Genomic DNA, 17,158 nt, shown 5'->3' with positions numbered 1-17,158 from the left:
TGCTGATTTTTACACTCCACCATACGCCTGATGGCATCACCAGGTCTTTTACTGTCCAGTTTACACATTGTAGTTATTCTGTAGTTTCCTTGTGTAATGTAATATATAAGGCCATATACTGCATTCATTGAGTTAAAGGAATAAATAGCTCAAATAAACAAGAAATTCTCCATCCATTCAAGATTTCTTTCTAATCTTCTGAACTATTAAATGACTTGACTTGCAAAGGTACAACGATGAGTCAGCCAAAAATATAAATCTTGAAGATAGTACGTCTCAGACTGTCCCAGTAGCTTAGCTGAATGTTAAAAACTTTCAGTTACATTTGAAAAATCTAGCTGAATATCTTGATGCACCTTTAATGTTTAGGATTTGACATTTGTGAAAGCTTAAGATTTTAGCATTAAATACCTTATATATACCGATAAATACCTACTGCCCAAAGCAGCAGTAATAGTTGTAATCATGTTGTGCACTCAGCATTTGTGGAAAAGTGGTTTGTTTTTGGCTTTTTTTTTAGTTAGAAAAACCTAACTAGCTTAGGCTATGAATGCTGTGGTATGTTGCATGGTACATGCTTGTCTGTTTTTCTTCTGCTTTGAGCTGCTCCCTTTAGGGGGTCACCACAGTGGACCATCTGCCTCCATCTCATCCGAACCAGCATCCTCCTCTGTCACACCACCCCTCTGAATGTCCTCCTTCACTACATCCATTAACCTCTTCTGGGATCCTCCTTTTTTCCTCCTGCCTGGTGGCAGTCCATCTTTATATCCTTTGTCTGATATGTCCCTCCTCTGCATATGTCCAAACCATCTCAGCATTCCCTCTCTAACTTTGTCTCCAACCTACTCAACCTGAGCTGTCCTTCTGTATTCCTTTTATGTACTCATTTCTAATCCTTTTCATTCTGGTGACTCCCAGCGATAATCTTAACATGTCCAGCTCAAGATCCTTTTGGTTAGTTACAATCAGCGCAGTGGTCTCTACAGAAATAAACATAAAATAAAATAATTGATACAACTTGCTGCTTGTTTCAGACAGTGAATGAAGTGAAGGGCTGCATCAAGGTCAAGTATAAGAAAAATAAATATCACTTTGAACTGTTTTGTAAAGTCACTAGAATCAAAGAATTAAAAATAAGAAGTAGAAGTGATAATATATTATTATATGCCTACTATTTTCCATCTTTATTCAAACTAAAGTAAAAGAGAACCTTCTAAACTTCCTCTTCACTTAAGTTTCTGTTCGCCAGAATAAACTTAATCGCCCTTGTGAGAGACGGCTGGAACAAAGACTCAGCCCAATTATTTTACATAATGTGTAATGAGACTGCAACCTGAGCTAGAAGTCAGTGTGGCAAAGTCAATCCTGTGCTTGAAAAAGTTTCACATTCACCACGTTACAAACGACATAAATAAATTACCATTTTGAAAAAGTGTGACATAACACAGCTGTATGAAAAAAAGGAAATTCTAATTGCCAATGAGAAACTTGTCATCTGACCTGAGAAAGCACTTTGTCTTTTTCAGTGGACAGGCGGTGGAAATGGGAGCGGAACTGAGCTGTAATTGGTTTCTGTTTACCAGTAATCTTTCCACGGACACAACCACAAGCAATTAGTCAGACAGCTCGGGCTTTATCAGTACAAAAGTGGCACAGTGTGTGGATGGGTGCATGTGTGCGTGTTATCCATGAGGGAGGGTGTAATTAGGCTGAAGGAGGCATGAGATACTCCTCCTTGAATCGCTACCTTATCGTGGTGGAGGGGTTTGTGTGTCCCAGGGATCCCAGGGGCTATGTTGTCTGGGGGCTTTTGCCCCCTGGTAGGGTCTCCCATGGCAAACTGGTCCTGGGTGAGGGACCAGACAAAGAGCGATTCAGAAGACCCCCATGAAAAGAATATCGAGGGAACAGTTTACCCTGCCCGGGATAGGGTTACCGGGGCCCCGCCCTGGAGCCAGGCCCGGGGAGGGTGCCCGAGGGCGAGCGTCTGGTGGCCGGGCCTTAGTCCATGGGGCCCGGCCGGGCACAGCCCGAAGAGGAGACATGGGCCCATCCTCCCGCAGGCCCACCACCCGCAGGAGGCGCCATAGGGGTCGGGTGCATTGTGAGCCGGGTGGCGGCCAGGAGCGGAGGCCCTGGCGGACCGACCCCCGGCTGCCAAGACTGGCAATAGGGACATGGAATGTCACCTCTCTGGTGGGGAAGGAGCCTGAGTTGGTGCGTGAGGTTGAGAGGTACCGGCTAGATATAGTTGGGCTCACCTCTACGCATTGTCTGGGCTCTGGAACCAGTCTCCTGGAGAGGGGCTGGACTCTGTCTCAGTCTGGAGTTGCCCCTGGTGAGAGGCGGCGGGCTGGGGTGGGTATTCTTATATCCCCTCGGCTTGCTGCCGGTACGTTGGGGTTTTTCCCGGTGGACGAGAGGGTTTGTTCCCTGCGCCTTAGGGTCGGGGAACGGGTCCTGACTGTCATCTGCGCTTATGCGCCGAGTGGCAGTTCGGAGTACCCAGCCTTCCTAGAGTCCCTGGGGGGGGTGCTGGAAGGTGCTCCACCTGGAGACTCTGTTGTCCTGCTGGGAGACTTCAATGCTCACGTGGGTAACGACAGCGAGACCTGGAGGGGCGTGATTGGGAGGAACGGCCTCCCTGATCTGAACCCGAGCGGTGCTTTGTTATTGGACTTCTGTGCTAATCACAGTTTGGCCATAACGAACACCCTGTTCGAACATAAGAGTGTCCATAAGTGCACGTGGCACCAGGATGCTCTAGGCCGTAGGTCGATGATCGATTTTGTAATCGTATCACCAGACCTGCGACCATATGTTCTGGACACTCGGGTAAAGAGAGGGGCTGAGCTGTCAACTGATCACCACCTGGTGGTGAGTTGGATCAGGTGGCGGGGGAGGACGCTGGACAGACCTGGTGCACCTAAACGCGTAGTGAGGGTGTGCTGGGAACGTCTAGCAGAGGCCCCAGTCCGCGAGATCTTCAACGCACACCTCCGGCAGAGCTTCAACAGCATTCCGAGGGAGACTGGGGACATTGAGTCCGAATGGACCATGTTCAGCGTCTCCATTGCCGAAGCTGCTGCATTGAGCTGCGGCCGCAAGGTGGTTGGTGCCTGCCGTGGTGGTAATCCCCGAACCAAATGGTGGACACCAGAGGTGAAGGGAGCCACCAGGCTGAAGAAGGAGGCCTATCGGGCTTGGTTAGCCTGTGGGACTCCGGAGGCAGCCGACAGGTATCGACAGGCCAAGCGGAATGCGGCTCGGGCAGTGGCTGAAGCAAAAACTCGGGTGTGGGAGGAGTTCGGAGAGGCCATGGAAAAAGACTTTCGGACTGCCTCGAAGAGATTCTGGCAAACCGTCAGGCGTCTCAGGAGGGGAAAGCGGTGCTCTACCTGCACTGTGTATAGTGCTGGCGGAGCGCTGTTGACGTCGACTGAGAAAATTGTCGGGCGGTGGAAGGAATACTTCGAGGACCTCCTTAATCCCACTGACACGTCTTCCGGGGAGGAAGCAGAGTCTGGGGATGAGGGGTGTGACCCACCGATTTCCGGGGGCGAGGTCACTGAGGCAGTTAAACAACTCCTTGGTGGCAGAGCCCCTGGTGTCGATGAGGTCCGCCCCGAGTTCCTGAAGGCTCTGGACGTTGTAGGGCTGTCTTGGTTGACACGTCTCTGCAATGTTGCGTGGAGATCAGGGGCAGTACCTGTGGACTGGCAGACCGGGGTGGTGGTCCCCATCTTCAAGAAGGGGGACCGGAGGGTGTGTTCCAACTACAGGGGGATCACACTCCTCAGCCTCCCCGGGAAAGTCTATGCCAGGGTGCTGGAGAGGAGGGTTCGTCCGCTAGTCGAACCTCGGATACAGGAGGAACAATGCGGTTTTCGTCCTGGTCGCGGAACACTGGACCAGCTCTTTGTCCTCTCGAGGATACTTGAGGGTGCATGGGAGTTTGCCCAACCAGTCTACATGTGTTTTGTGGACCTGGAGAAGGCATTCGACCGTGTCCCTCGGGGCGTCCTGTGGGAGGTGTTGCGCGAGTATGGGGTGTCTGGCCCATTGCTACGGGCCATTCAATCCCTATACAACCGTTGCAAGAGCTTGGTTCGCATTGCCGGCAATAAGTCGGACTCGTTCCTGGTGGGTGATGGGCTCCGCCAAGGCTGCCCTTTGTCTCCGGTTCTGTTCATAATTTTTATGGACAGGATTTCTAGGCGCAGCCAAGTGGCGGAGGGCTTTCGCTTTGGTGGCCTCAGAATCTCATCTCTGATTTTTGCGGATGATGTGGTTCTGTTGGCTTCATCGGGTGAGGGCCTCCAGCTCGCACTGGAGCGGTTCGCAGCCGAGTGTAACGCAGCGGGAATGAGGATCAGCACCTCCAAATCTGAGGCCATGGTTCTCAGCCGGAAAAGGGTGGAGTGCCCACTCCGGGTCGGGGATGAGTTCCTGCCCCAAGTGGAGGAGTTCAAGTATCTCGGGGTCTTGTTCGCGAGTGATGGGAGAAGGGAGCTGGAGATCGACAGACGGATTGGGGCTGCGGCTGCAGTAATGCGGACGCTGCACCGGTCAGTCGTGGTGAAGAGGGAGCTGAGTGTAAAAGCGAAGCTCTCAATTTACCGGTCGATCTACGTCCCTACCCTCACCTATGGCCACGAGCTGTGGGTAGTGACCGAAAGAACGAGATCGCGGATACAAGCGGCGGAAATGAGCTTCCTCCGAAGGGTGGCTGGCCTCTCCCTTAGAGATAGGGTGAGAAGTTCGGCCATCCGGGAGGGGCTTAGAGTAGAGCAGCTGCTGCTCCACATCGAAAGGAGCCAGCTGAGGTGGTTCGGGCATCTGGCAAGGATGCCCCCTGGGCGCCTCCTGGGCGAGGTGTTCCAGGCATGTCCCACCGGGAGGAGGCCCCGGGGCAGACCCAGGACACGCTGGAGAGATTATATCTCTCGGCTGGCCTGGGAACGCCTTGGTATTCCCCCGGACAAGCTGGAGGAGGTGGCTGGGGAGAGGGAGGTCTGGACCTCTTTGCTTAGGCTGCTACCCCCGCGACCCGACCTCGGATAAGCGGATGAAGATGGATGGATGGATGGATGGATGGAGGCATGAGATAAAAATTAGCTCTTTTGTCCTGGTTCTCTTTTACTCCCTTGGCCCTGACAGTGTCTTCTAGAAGTTGTGAATGTGACAACAGTGAGCCTCTAAAGTTCCTTAATGAATGGGAAAAGATGCTGTATGACTCATCAGTTCCCACCCCATGTACATACACATTTTAAACACAAAAGGGTTTTAAAGCAGATTGTATAATGTTTTGAAAAGCTTGAAAATGGAAGTGCTGACAAATGTTTTACCAAAAGAAAAGAAGAAGAAGAATTGGGCTTTTTAAATCACATTAAATTGTTTACATTGTGTCAGGCTTTGTGAGTCATTGTGAGGAAGGACTGTGAGGATGCTGAAAAACCCAGAGAACCGTTTTACTGCAGCTGTGACAAAGCGAAAAAACAAGAAAAGCTCCACTGAATGTCAGACAGCCCGGTCAGTGGAGGATAGCCAGAACTGAAATCAAACGCAGCAAAGCAGTGGATTTATGAATGAAACTGCAAGCACTGCACACACACGCACGCACACACAGATTTATAATAGACAAGATTTGACAGGCAGCCAAAAATAAATAGAGATCATAGTGCACGCTGGTTGACGGCTCTCTCTCTCTCTCTCTCTCTCTCTCTCTCTCTCTCTCTCTCTCTCACACACACACTCACACACACACACACACACACCTCCGCAGTCCCTCTGTCACCCCGCCCGTCTCTGGCTTTGGCGGAGTCCGTATGTGAGTCATCGGTGGACTTTTAACTGTCTCCGTCCCTCTGTGCTGCAGCAGAGACACAATGACAGCAGCCATTCAACACTTTCTGTTGGTAAACACACTATAAGCGCACTATATAATCAGCGCAGGCACACGGTAACTCATACATTCTGATTTCATTTAGTCCCTATCATTTAGGATTTTAACGGTGAATGGACCCTCAAAAGGTGAGTTAGTGTAAACAGCTTGGTCTTCCTCCTCCACCACATCTGAACAACAACAATAAGGTTTCTCAGAGGAAACTGAATTTCAAACACCGCCTGAGTCGCGCTCTGTGATACCCCGGGCAGCCCTATAAATACGGGGCTTTATGCATCTCTATTATAAGCTGTGATGATGGCTGCACGAACTAATTTCAGTCCGTATTTAGAGACAGAAGCACTTTTGTTTGGCTGCCTCAAATGAAATACCCGCGTGCGCGTGCTGGGCGTTTTTAATGTAAGTGAACTCGTGCGCGTGGGTGTGTTGCGTATCTCCTGGCTCTCTGACGCACGAGTCAGGTGGTTCCTCTAATAGCGCGAGGAGCTTTCCGCGGTCCTGAAATCCAGACTCGCACCGCGAGGCAGAGAGATGCTCAGCTCACTCCCGACCCTCGGCAGAAACTGAACTCCAGAGGTGAGCTATCTGTTGTTTGTACTCATGCCGTCTAACGCACGCGCTTTTCTCTTTTCTCGCCGCGAACAGAGAGCGGGCTTTTCAGTCGTTTAAAAAGAGCTTCGTTTTTTTGCCAACCTGATGCGCCGCTACAGATGTTGAGGAGCAGAGGTTGTGTTGGTCGCAGAGTGTCTTTGTTCTCGCGCCGCTCCAGGTTATTTTCGGAGCCTCTGTGGCTTTTAAGAGTAACTTTTAGTGCTGCAAATGTAAACATTAGTCTAACCATAATATTTGCTGAAGTTCGAGCAAGTTAAATGTAGCTCTGAAGAACCGATGGAGACGTAAATATGGTGCTTGTGATGCCGTAGCACTTCTGGTCTTTTCTCGTGTTCTTATTATTCTCTGTTATTCTCTATGTCCTTATTATTTCTCTCACTGAGACACAATTCTTGTCTTAGTGAGAGAAATGAAATGAAAGAAATAAAATTATTCTGTAAGTATGATTTAATGAACGCTGACATTTATGTGCGGACTTAAAAGTTCGAAAAATAAAAAGGTCAGAAAATGCAAAAAAATTGTTGTTCAGAGGTTTTCGGGCTAAAGGAGAGATTCCATGGGAACATCAGCCCTACCGGGTTACCTTGACAACAAGGGCCGTGACTCACGGAGAGCAGCAATTCGATGTCTAATGAGATTTTAGACGGGAGCTGGAAGGCGCTGCTGTTCCCGCTGCTGTTCCGCTGCTGGCGAACAGGCGGCACATTCCAGTGTGATCTCCAAATATCAGCGAGGGAAAACAAACAGTGTCTGACCTGCACGGTGATTTACACTCAGAGTCACGGCTACTACGTATTTTTACTTTGTAAAAAATATATTAACATACACTTGAAATGTGTCAGGTTAATAAAATAAAATAAACAATTCACTCTTCTGTCTGTCTTCAGGATTTTTTGTTAATTTAAAAAATGGTATGGAGTATGAAGTGCAGTATTTGTTTCCCAAATTCAGTAGAATACAGTCTGAAATAGGAGTGAATGAGGCCAAAATCTTTAAATCTGTAAGTACTTCTGTAAATGTAGCCTACTAAGGGTGGGGGTAGATGACATTTAGGAGGGCAATCATATTTAGTGGGAGCCCCACCACCGCTCCCACGCCCTCCCTGATTCTAACTACAGCAGAGCAGAGCGGATGTAAAAGGCTAACAGTAATTTAATAGTTTCTTCCCTGACATTTCACATTTATTCCAAGGTGTTTGACCTGGTTTCCATCAGAGCACCAGTCATCCCTGTCACAGACAAACAAATGGACTCAGTGTCGCCAAAGATGTCACTGTGGTTTGCGCTGTTATCATCAAAGCAGACATTTAAATTGACAATGACAGCAGAAGGCATTTTAGAAATGCCAGAGCGGTAACCACTGAGAACCTGTTAGGTATAACCGTGTAAAGGTCAGAGCTGACATGTGCTTCTTTTGTCTTTCATCTACAGGCGTCACCATGTCGTCACTCCCTGAGACCTCTGCCACAGGCAAACCTTTCCTTGTCTGTTTTGCCAACCTCCTCTTGCTCCTTCTCTTCCTCAGTTCCTCCAGCATTCATGGGGCTTCACTGAGGGCGCATAGACTTCGTGGAAGTGAATCAGAGAGTAGGAATGTCCACCAGGTTCCTAACGCAGATATGCTGAAAGCCTTGGAGTTCATTGAGAGCCTCCGTCAAAGAACCAATGTGGAGCCTCCTCTCACTCCAGCTGCCGATGCTGGCCACATGGATGATGCTGAGAAGCTGCGTGCCATGGTGAGGCTTGCTTCCAACCCTACACAGAGCAAAGATGAGGAAGAGGAGGACGAGGAAGGAAGGGAGGATAAGAGTGAAGAGCTGCTGCAGGCTGTGCTCAGCACGCTCCAGCAGACGGAGGCCTCCAAGCCTGCTCTGCTTCGTCCCAGCGCAGAGAGGACAGACATGAAGCACAGGGTGTACGTGCAGCAGAAACAACAGAGCATCACGCCTCACAAGAAGCTGCCCTTAATGTTTGAGGATGAGGAGGAAGGTGAGGGGGATGAGGAAGAGGACGAGGAGGGGCTGGAGCATGACAGCCCATACAAACGTACCAATGAGAATGTGGAGGAGAAGTACACACCTCAGAACCTAGCCACGCTGCAGTCTGTTTTTGATGAACTTGACAAGCTGACCAGCCCAAAGACCACACATAAACGCTTAGATGAGGAGGACAACATGGAGAAGGATGATGTAGATGAAGATCTGTTTAATGCGAGGAATGCAGCGTATGACGATATAGGAGGGGATCTGACAGACTGGGGTCCACTAGAAGGACAGGAAGAGGAAGACGAGCAGGAGGAGAGGCAGAATAAATATGAGGCTTACAGAGGGCTCGATTACATCGACAACAATGACGAAGGGGCTGATGCGGATGAAGATGAGGAGGATGGTGAAGGGTACCCCGTTAAAAGGTCAAAAGATCTGGATGATGCAGGAAATCTGGTGGACTACTACCTCCTGAAGGTGCTGGAGAAAACGGAAGAGGAAGAGCAGAAAAGAGAGCTAGAGGAGGAAGAGGAAAGAGAGAGGGCGGTGAGGATGGTGGCTCAGAGTCAGTACAGAGATAACATAGATCCACGGGTCATCTACAAACTCATTCAGATCTCCCAAAAATACCAGATCCCACCCGAAGACCTGTTGGACATGCTGAAAACAGGAGACTTGACGAATCAGGACAAGTCGCAAAAGAGCAATGGTTTAGCCAGAGGAGAAACTACGCTCTCTAAGATATCCTCAAAGAAGATAAACACCATTCCTCAGGAAAAATTCTACAACAGACGGCTGCCTTATCCACAAAAGACCCCAGAGGAGCTAAGAACGGAAGAGATCCTTAAAATCCTGGGGCTGGGAGCTGCGGAGAATCCCATCAGGAAGCAGAAGCACCACAGAGGCTCACTGTCACGACTTCACAGTCAGCCTACGGGAGTGTTTGGGGAATCCACTCCCACGCAAAGGCGCCTTCCCAGCACTTTCAAAGATGACTACGATGACACCGTGGATGAGGATGAACTGGCAGCATATCTAGCTGCTCAGATGCTGGCACAGTATCCCAAACCTGCGTACAGGAACAACAAGGCGAGTCAAAAGCGGGAGGAAGCTGGTCAGAGCGCAACAGGCTCTTTTGAAAAGGCCATGGAGGAATATTTTGATCAAATGGATTCAGATAATAGCCCAAAGGAAAAGAAACCGTCTGAGGGTGACGACAGGGGCAGTAACGCTCAAATGCAAGGCTTAGAGAATGAGGCGATGATGAAACTGCTGAGCTATCTGAACCCAGAAACTGAGGAAAGCGATGCCAAAACTGCCCCGGGAATATAAATCAGGCTGTAGATATATATACATAATTCTCTATTGTTTTGGTGGAAGGAAGAAAAATAAAGTATTTTGAAGAATAAAACATGCAGTCAACTTTAGTTATTCTGTAGGTTTACAACCGTTCCTGTTTATTAGCAGAAATGTAAGTGTTCAGACATTCTCTTGATGTTTTTATTTTTGTTTTTTTCCAGATGACTTGGTTGCTCAAACAACACTTAATGAGTACACGTGTCTCACCAGCCTTACATTTCAACGCACACACAATCAAAACCAGTGTTGGATCCTTTAGATTCACTTGTGTTTTTTTTGGTAATTCTTTCTTAAATGTGGTCATATGTGACATAGCTGAGGTAAATAAAGCATTGACTTTATTTTTTTCCTTACTGTCTAGTGTTTCTCCATTTGCTCACCACCACACAAAGCATTGGTCTTAATAAAGTCACAAAACAACTAATACTAAGTGAAAAAGGTGATATTGGCTCATTTCAGTCACTTACCTGTCACGAAACCCTGAGATTAATAAATATGAGCCTTCAAAGGCACTTACAGATGCAAACATCATTACTATTCTTCACACCTGAGTCAAAATATCACCAGGTTTGTGGTTGTTGTATGACCACAGCACTACCCTGAAAGAGTCTTTACTGCCAAGCGATAAACATCTCGCTTCATGCTTTCAAATGTGAACCATCCGCCGTCCTCTCTTGGCTCAGTAGGCAGGTTTGCTCATGTATTCTTCCATCGTCTGTGGTGACACAAGAATGAATTTTCAAAGAGTCAGGGAAAAGCTTGCACTAGCTAAATGTTTGACAAAAGCTTAATATACCTCTTGGAGTGTGTCGGCCTCCTCCATAGACACACCCACGGCCAGTTTGGAGGTTTCTAAGATCTCTCCTCCCATGAGGAATTCATCCAGGATGAAGTAAGCCTTCTCGAAGTTGAAAATAATGTCCAGCTCACACACCTGAAAAAGAACGACACAGCATGCATCAGATCAGAGAAATGAATACATCTCGTAACACTTCACTGAATAGTTGTTTTACCATAAACAATCAAACGATAATAATGTTAATGAATCATTTGCAATCAGCTTAAATCATTAGGGTGTGTACAAAAAATAACTCTGTGAATTACATACTGTTGTACACAATAACTATTATGGAATATGGAATGTACATTTTAAATATTACAAAAACAATTTGATAAAAACGTAAAATTTCATAGGTGGGTGATCATTTTTCTCTCATCTGTATGCACTCCTGAAAAAATGTGTTATGAACATCAGCTGTGACTGTAACCATTTAGATAATGTTGATACATGTTTTACAAATCAACTCTTTACCGATCAATAAACATCTATGTCTCTCAAACTACAAACTCAAGTTTAATTAACTATCAGTTTATTTTTTAAATGATACTTATTTAGTTATTTAAGTGTTATTAAGTGGATGAAACCACCAATTAAATTTCATTAAATTTTCGAAAGAAATTGCAAATATATGAAAGAAAGAAAGAATTACAAGGAAAAATAAATACATATATGCAGACTTTTATATATTGTTGTCAAGCCAGTTTGTTTCCCAAACAAATTAACCTCCCAGTGTTTTGCATTGAGAACGCAAACCACTCGTTCTCATTGGCTGGTTTTTGTAAATAAGAAGGTTCAGCTGATTTCTAAGTCTAGTCAAATCAGGAGTGCTTCAAAGTGTTTTGAAGCAGCGACAGATTACAGACACTAGAGGGAGTCTGACAAGCTTGAGCAAGGGAGTTTTTACTGTCCTCACCATGAAAAAAAACCCCACATTGCACTGTTTCACCTAAAAAGGCACCCACAGTTACTCTGTGTACTTGATTTTTAGACTAAGCTCCTTTAACCTAATCAAGGGGTCTGAACTGAAGTTGATAGAGCTACATAAAGTGCACTCAACTTCCATTCAACATATCTGTATCTATGTGCAGAAGTTGAACACAGGCTGTGAGCCAGGGCCTGCCACCTGACATCACCCAATGTATAAAAAAGCTGAACCAATTTAGCCTGAGTGAGAAAAAATGCCAGTAGTCAGGGTGTCCAACAATCACATACTTGAGTCCATACACGGTGGCTGTATCTTTTCAATATTTGAGAAGAATTTTGAGAGGCTTGCATAACTTCCATTATAACACTGGTGACTTAGGTCAACCTGTGCAGAGCTGTTATTAGCCAAAATAATTGAGAACATCTTAGCAGAGGTGCAGGGACAACTGAGAAAGATGGATGATGTTTAAAAAGAGCCCCTTAACAACCTCTGGATTGTTGTAGGCCATGGCATCCAACTCTACTTACGTTTCCAAAGTATTTATCCAGCAACTCAACATATCTGTGCAGCACCTCGAGGGCAAGCAGCTCATTATCCTTGTCCTCCAGACCAGCACAGAAGTACAGGCTGGCATACCTGCAGTGGAGGAAGAGAAAAGCTTATTGTGATCATTTTTACAATGTTGTCATAAAACAAGAATGCAATACAATATGGTGAAATATAAAAATACATATATATATGTTAAGTCTAATTGTTGAATGTGTCATTGTGTTTCTTAAATTTGTAAGGTCTTAGTTCGGGGGTGTAGCTGGGCTTGTGGAAACACAGACCCAACAATATATATATGTATATGTATCTAATAGATCTCCAATTTGTACATGTAAATGGAGAGTCCTCTTCACACACTGAGGTTAATTATGGAGTTCCACAGGGTTCAGTGCTAGGACCAATTCTGTTTACATTATACATGCTTCCCTTAGGCAGCGTCATTAGAAGACATAGCATAAATTTTCACTGCTATGCAGATGACACCCAGCTCTATCTGTCCATGATGCCAGATAACACACACCAATTAGTTAAACTGCAGGAATGTCTTAAAGACATAAAGACCTGGAAGGCCGCTAACTTTCTGCTTCTTAATTCAGAAAAAACTGAGGTTATTGTACTCGGCCCTGAAAAGCTTAGAAATATGGTATCTAACCAGATTCTTACTCTGGATGGCATTACCTTGGCCTCCAGTAACGCTGTGAGGAACCTTGGACGCACATATTAAACAAATATGTAAGACTGCGTTCTTCCATTTGCGCAACATCTCTAAAATTAGAAATATCCTGTCTCAGAGTGACGCTGAAAAACTAGTTCATGCTTTTATTACTTCCAGGCTGGACTACTGCAATTCATTATTATCAGGATGTCCAAAAAACTCACTGAAAAGCCTTCAACTGATCCAAAATGCTGCAGCAAGAGTCCTGACAGGGACTAGAAAGAGAGAGCATATTTCTCCTGTTTTCACTTCCGTTCATTGGCTTCCTGTTAAATCCAGAATTGAATTGAAAATCCTGCTCTTCACATACAAGGTCTTAAATAATCAGGCCCCATCTTATCTTAATGACCTTGTAGTACCATATCACCCTATTAGAGCACTTCGCTCTCGCTGTGCAGGCCTACTTGTTGTTCCTAGAGTATTTAAAAGTAGAATGGGAGGAAGAGCCTTCAGTTTTCAGGCCCCTCTTCTGTGGAACCAGCTTCCAGTTTGGATTCGGGAGACAGACACTATCTCTACTTTTAAGATTAGGCTTCAAACTTTCCTTTTTGCTAAAGCATATAGTTAGGGCTGGACCAGGTGGCCCTGAATCCTCCCTTAGTTATGCTGCAATAGACATAGGCTGCCGGGGGATTCCCATGATGCATTGAGTTTTTCCTTTCCAGTCACCTTTCTCACTCACTATGTGTTAATAGACCTCTCTGCATTGAATCATATCTGTTATTAACCTCTGTCTCTCTTCCACAGCATGTCTTTTATCCTGTCTTCCTTCTCTCACCCCAACCGGTCGCAGCAGATGGCCCCGCCCCTCCCTGAGCCTGGTTCTGCCGGAGGTTTCTTCCTGTTAAAAGGGAGTTTTTCCTTCCCACTGTCGCCAAAGTGCTTGCTCATAGGGGGTCATATGATTGTTGGGTTTTTCTCTGTATCTATGAGGCGACTTTTGTTGTGATTTAGCGCTATATGAATAAAATTGAATTGAATTGAATTGAATATGTATATATGTATTTAAGCTTGGTTCCTCTATCAGAGGCCTGGGAGTTTGTGGGTCCTGTGCAGTGTATGAAGCAACTTCTTTTCTAACTAAAGTTAACTAGACAGCTGACCAGTAAGGTGCTTCATGGACACGTGTTAGTTTATTTCCTTGTTGTTTCTTCACCAGTGAATAAGGTAAAAGAGTTGGTTCCAAGGTAAATTTGCATTTGGGAACTTTGGCTGCGAAGCCATGACATGCAATCAAATAATCTCTCAAGATGCAAGTGAAACATGTCATCATTGGACAGCAAAAACAAACAAGTCCATCAGAGAGACAGCAGAAGCACTTTAAGTGTTGAAATGAGCAACCTGGCACACTCAAGAAGAAAAAAGTGCATAGGTAAGCATAGCAACAGAATGGCCTTGAGCCACGATCGCCCCAGAACTGCAGCCGATGATCACAGCATTCTTTCTAAGTAAAGAAAGCATACTCTCCATAAGGAATAAATTATCAAAGTGTGACACAAAGACCACAAAAGTTGCAACCATTCATCAGTCTTGATAGGCCAGAAACTGCAAAAAAAAACCCCAAGCGCTACATCTCAGACTCTACAGGCATTTAACTTTAAATATCAAAGTTCAGGTCAATGCAATTAGAAAGATACTAGAAAGAACAAGTATGTTTTATTTGGAAGGTTTTTTAGGAGAAAGCCTCTTCTCTCTAAAAAGAACATGGCAGCACAACTTAGGTTTGCAAAGTTCTGCCTGGACAAACCACAATACTTGTCAAACAATGTCCTTTTGACAGACAAGACTGGAGTGGCGATATATGGCTGTAATGCACAGGGGTGGGGTTTGGGGGTGGTGCACACTAGAGACCTGTTCAAGGTGTATCCTGCCTCTTACCCTATGGTAGTTTAGATGAGCTTATATGATTCAGATAAGCAGTGGGTGGTTGTAGCTCAGGGGTTGAGCAGGTTATTGGGCCAAAATCCTCCTCAACAATGTGTGACACTAATAAAGCCACACAGAAAGCCATTATTTCAAATTATTGCTGCTACAGGCGACAGAGAGAGAGAGAATCTGCATAGTGTTTGTTAAGTAAATAATGACGTGTAATGTGCCTTGATATGTAAAATCTTAGAAGTGAAAGAGGGTGTGCTTTCAACATCAGTGTGATTGGTTGCATCTTTCCAGGACAGAAATCATATCAAACAAAAGAAAGGTGAAGAACCTCCAAATAAATACAGCATGTGTAGATGTTTTAACAGCTCTTGTCCGTTCTTTTCCATAACTACTGGATCTATTGTGAATTTCTCAACATTTACCATAAAGGCCAGTCTCAATACAAATGTGGCATTAAAGGCATCATATAGAAAAAATCTTTCCTTATTGGACTGTGTTCCCCACCTGTAATCTAGGTCATCTGTGATCTGTGTGTTTATCTAGATCTTGACGTTATCTGCTGATAACAAGTGTGTTCGCTCTGTGTGCAATTTTGAAGTATGAGCAAAGGCAACATGCACGTTAACCATTAAGCAATAAAGAGCTGTGTGTTGTGCCGCCACCTCTTGTAAACTATCTTGAGGTCCCTCCATTGGAGAAAGTTGCAGGAACGTGGTGGACGAGCCAACACTAGCATCGTCATGTCCCGGATCACCTTCTTTTTCTCCCGGTCTGTTAATGGCGTGAACCATTTCTGCAGTCGCAGCTTCCCCTGTCGACTGAACAGCAACAGAAAGCGCATCTGAAGGTAAAGCGGATGGAAGAGCAGAAAACAGTGACTTTGGTTTAGTCATTTTTAGCCCTGCAAACACATTGCTTGTAGCTAAAAAGTGGTTAATGTGTAGCTTTTCAGAGAAACACAAACATAGAGCGAAGCAGTGAACGGTAATACCTGCCTTTGCATGTGGCTGTGCCAAACCGCAATTACATTTGCCAACTAGACATGTGTAAAGATCATTAGGGAGACATAACACCTCTAAATCACCTTTGAGTGCAATAACACAGTAAATATAGTGGTTGTGTTGTGCAACAGCAATTAATGAAAGCTCTTTGCCCTGGGGTGTAGCTGCACAAAGCACTGCTTCTACCTGCAACAAGGTGACTATGAGAACGTGTGGAGTAAAAATAGCCATGTGTGGAACAATACTTGCTGAATCAGACACTTTTTAACCCTGATGCAATTATTTTCTATGCTGTGTAAATACCAAAGAAACTCAAGCACCACAGATTTGCATTCATTTACTTGTCTGACTGGATCTGGGCTTTACCCAAAGTCTAGTTATCCTAACATGAGGAGGAGAGGGCTCACACAATTTTTTCTCCTCTAATTTCCACTTCTTAAAAACGTTTGGGCCATGCCTACCGATTTCATGACCTCTGAACAAGGAAGTTCTTGCTATTAACTGATTATACAGCTATAATATACAAATCCAAATAACCTACAATCTGCTGATCTCAGGTTAAAAAAGAAACGAAGCAAACAACACACACAAACAATAATTTGGATACACTGAGCCAATAATTTGATGCATTTCATTGCCTATAAGCGGATAGAGCCACCTCAGTACATCCAGTTATGGGCACAGGTTACTTACCATTTTGTAAGCCGCCCAAATGAAACCCTGTAGCCCTGTAATTAAGCCCTGTAATCGCAGAATCCCAGTACTCTCACTTACTGCAGGATCGTGTGCACTCTCAAGTGTAGCGACATTGTTCATCTACCCAGAAATCCTTGCCGCTCCCACCTTCTTCCAGCCAAGAGCCGCGCCCTGCTACTCTGCAGCTGCTGATTGGCGCACTCAGACAGGTGAGCAGGCAGAGGGCTGCAGGTGGGGTATAAAGTACACTTCAGCCTGGTGGGAAATGTAAGCTGCAGCCTCTGTTACATACTGCAACAGTGTCAAGCAAAGTTTGGGGTCACTCAATCACAAATATAAGAGAAAAGCTAAAACTATGGCTTCTGTTTCCATTTCAGTTTATTTTCCTTTTAAATCAGCATTTTAACTTATAGCTAAATGTCATAGTTCTTTGTTTCTGTAGCAGGCTGTCAGTTGGGGTTTTTTTTGTCAGACTTTTGTCTCATAATTGTTGTGTATTTTTTTTCTCCTTAGTATCAACTAATGTAACTCCTCAGTATTATTAACTTATCAGACATTTTTCCCCTTTAAACACGGCTACCTTAAACCTAACTGTAAATTGAAAGAACTAGCTTTTTTTTTGCTAGCTATCAGTTAGCGGAATTCATGATGACTGCTTGGTAACCTATGTCTTTGGGGGGGGGGGGGGTA

General features: G+C 45.3%; 2 protein-coding genes across 2 annotated transcripts; one reads left to right on the top strand and one right to left on the bottom strand.

The window, feature by feature from the left end:
* Positions 1-6,353: 6,353 nt before the first annotated feature.
* On the top strand, positions 6,354-10,213 carry scg2a (secretogranin II a). Its single transcript, XM_085245007.1, has 2 exons — positions 6,354-6,484; positions 7,951-10,213. The coding sequence occupies exon 2, from the start codon at positions 7,959-7,961 to the stop codon at positions 9,834-9,836; it is 1,878 nt and encodes a 625-aa protein (XP_085101133.1). The 5' UTR covers positions 6,354-6,484; positions 7,951-7,958; the 3' UTR covers positions 9,837-10,213.
* Positions 10,214-10,223: 10 nt separating this feature from the next.
* Positions 10,224-16,605, bottom strand: ap1s3a (adaptor related protein complex 1 subunit sigma 3a). The gene is made up of 5 exons (XM_085245011.1): positions 16,466-16,605; positions 15,434-15,612; positions 12,157-12,265; positions 10,660-10,797; positions 10,224-10,578 (listed from the first exon to the last, which is right to left on the bottom strand). The coding sequence occupies exons 1-5, from the start codon at positions 16,586-16,588 to the stop codon at positions 10,543-10,545; spliced, it is 585 nt and encodes a 194-aa protein (XP_085101137.1). The 5' UTR covers positions 16,589-16,605; the 3' UTR covers positions 10,224-10,542.
* Between the last annotated feature and the right edge of the window lie 553 nt (positions 16,606-17,158).

Source organism: Mchenga conophoros, linkage group LG14 (genome assembly GCF_057382185.1).
Source record: "Mchenga conophoros isolate Kocher_MC1m ecotype Shallow Benthic linkage group LG14, M_conophoros_male_GT1.1, whole genome shotgun sequence".
NCBI lineage: Eukaryota > Metazoa > Chordata > Actinopteri > Cichliformes > Cichlidae > Mchenga > Mchenga conophoros.
This window is presented reverse-complemented; position numbering and strand designations above follow the sequence as displayed.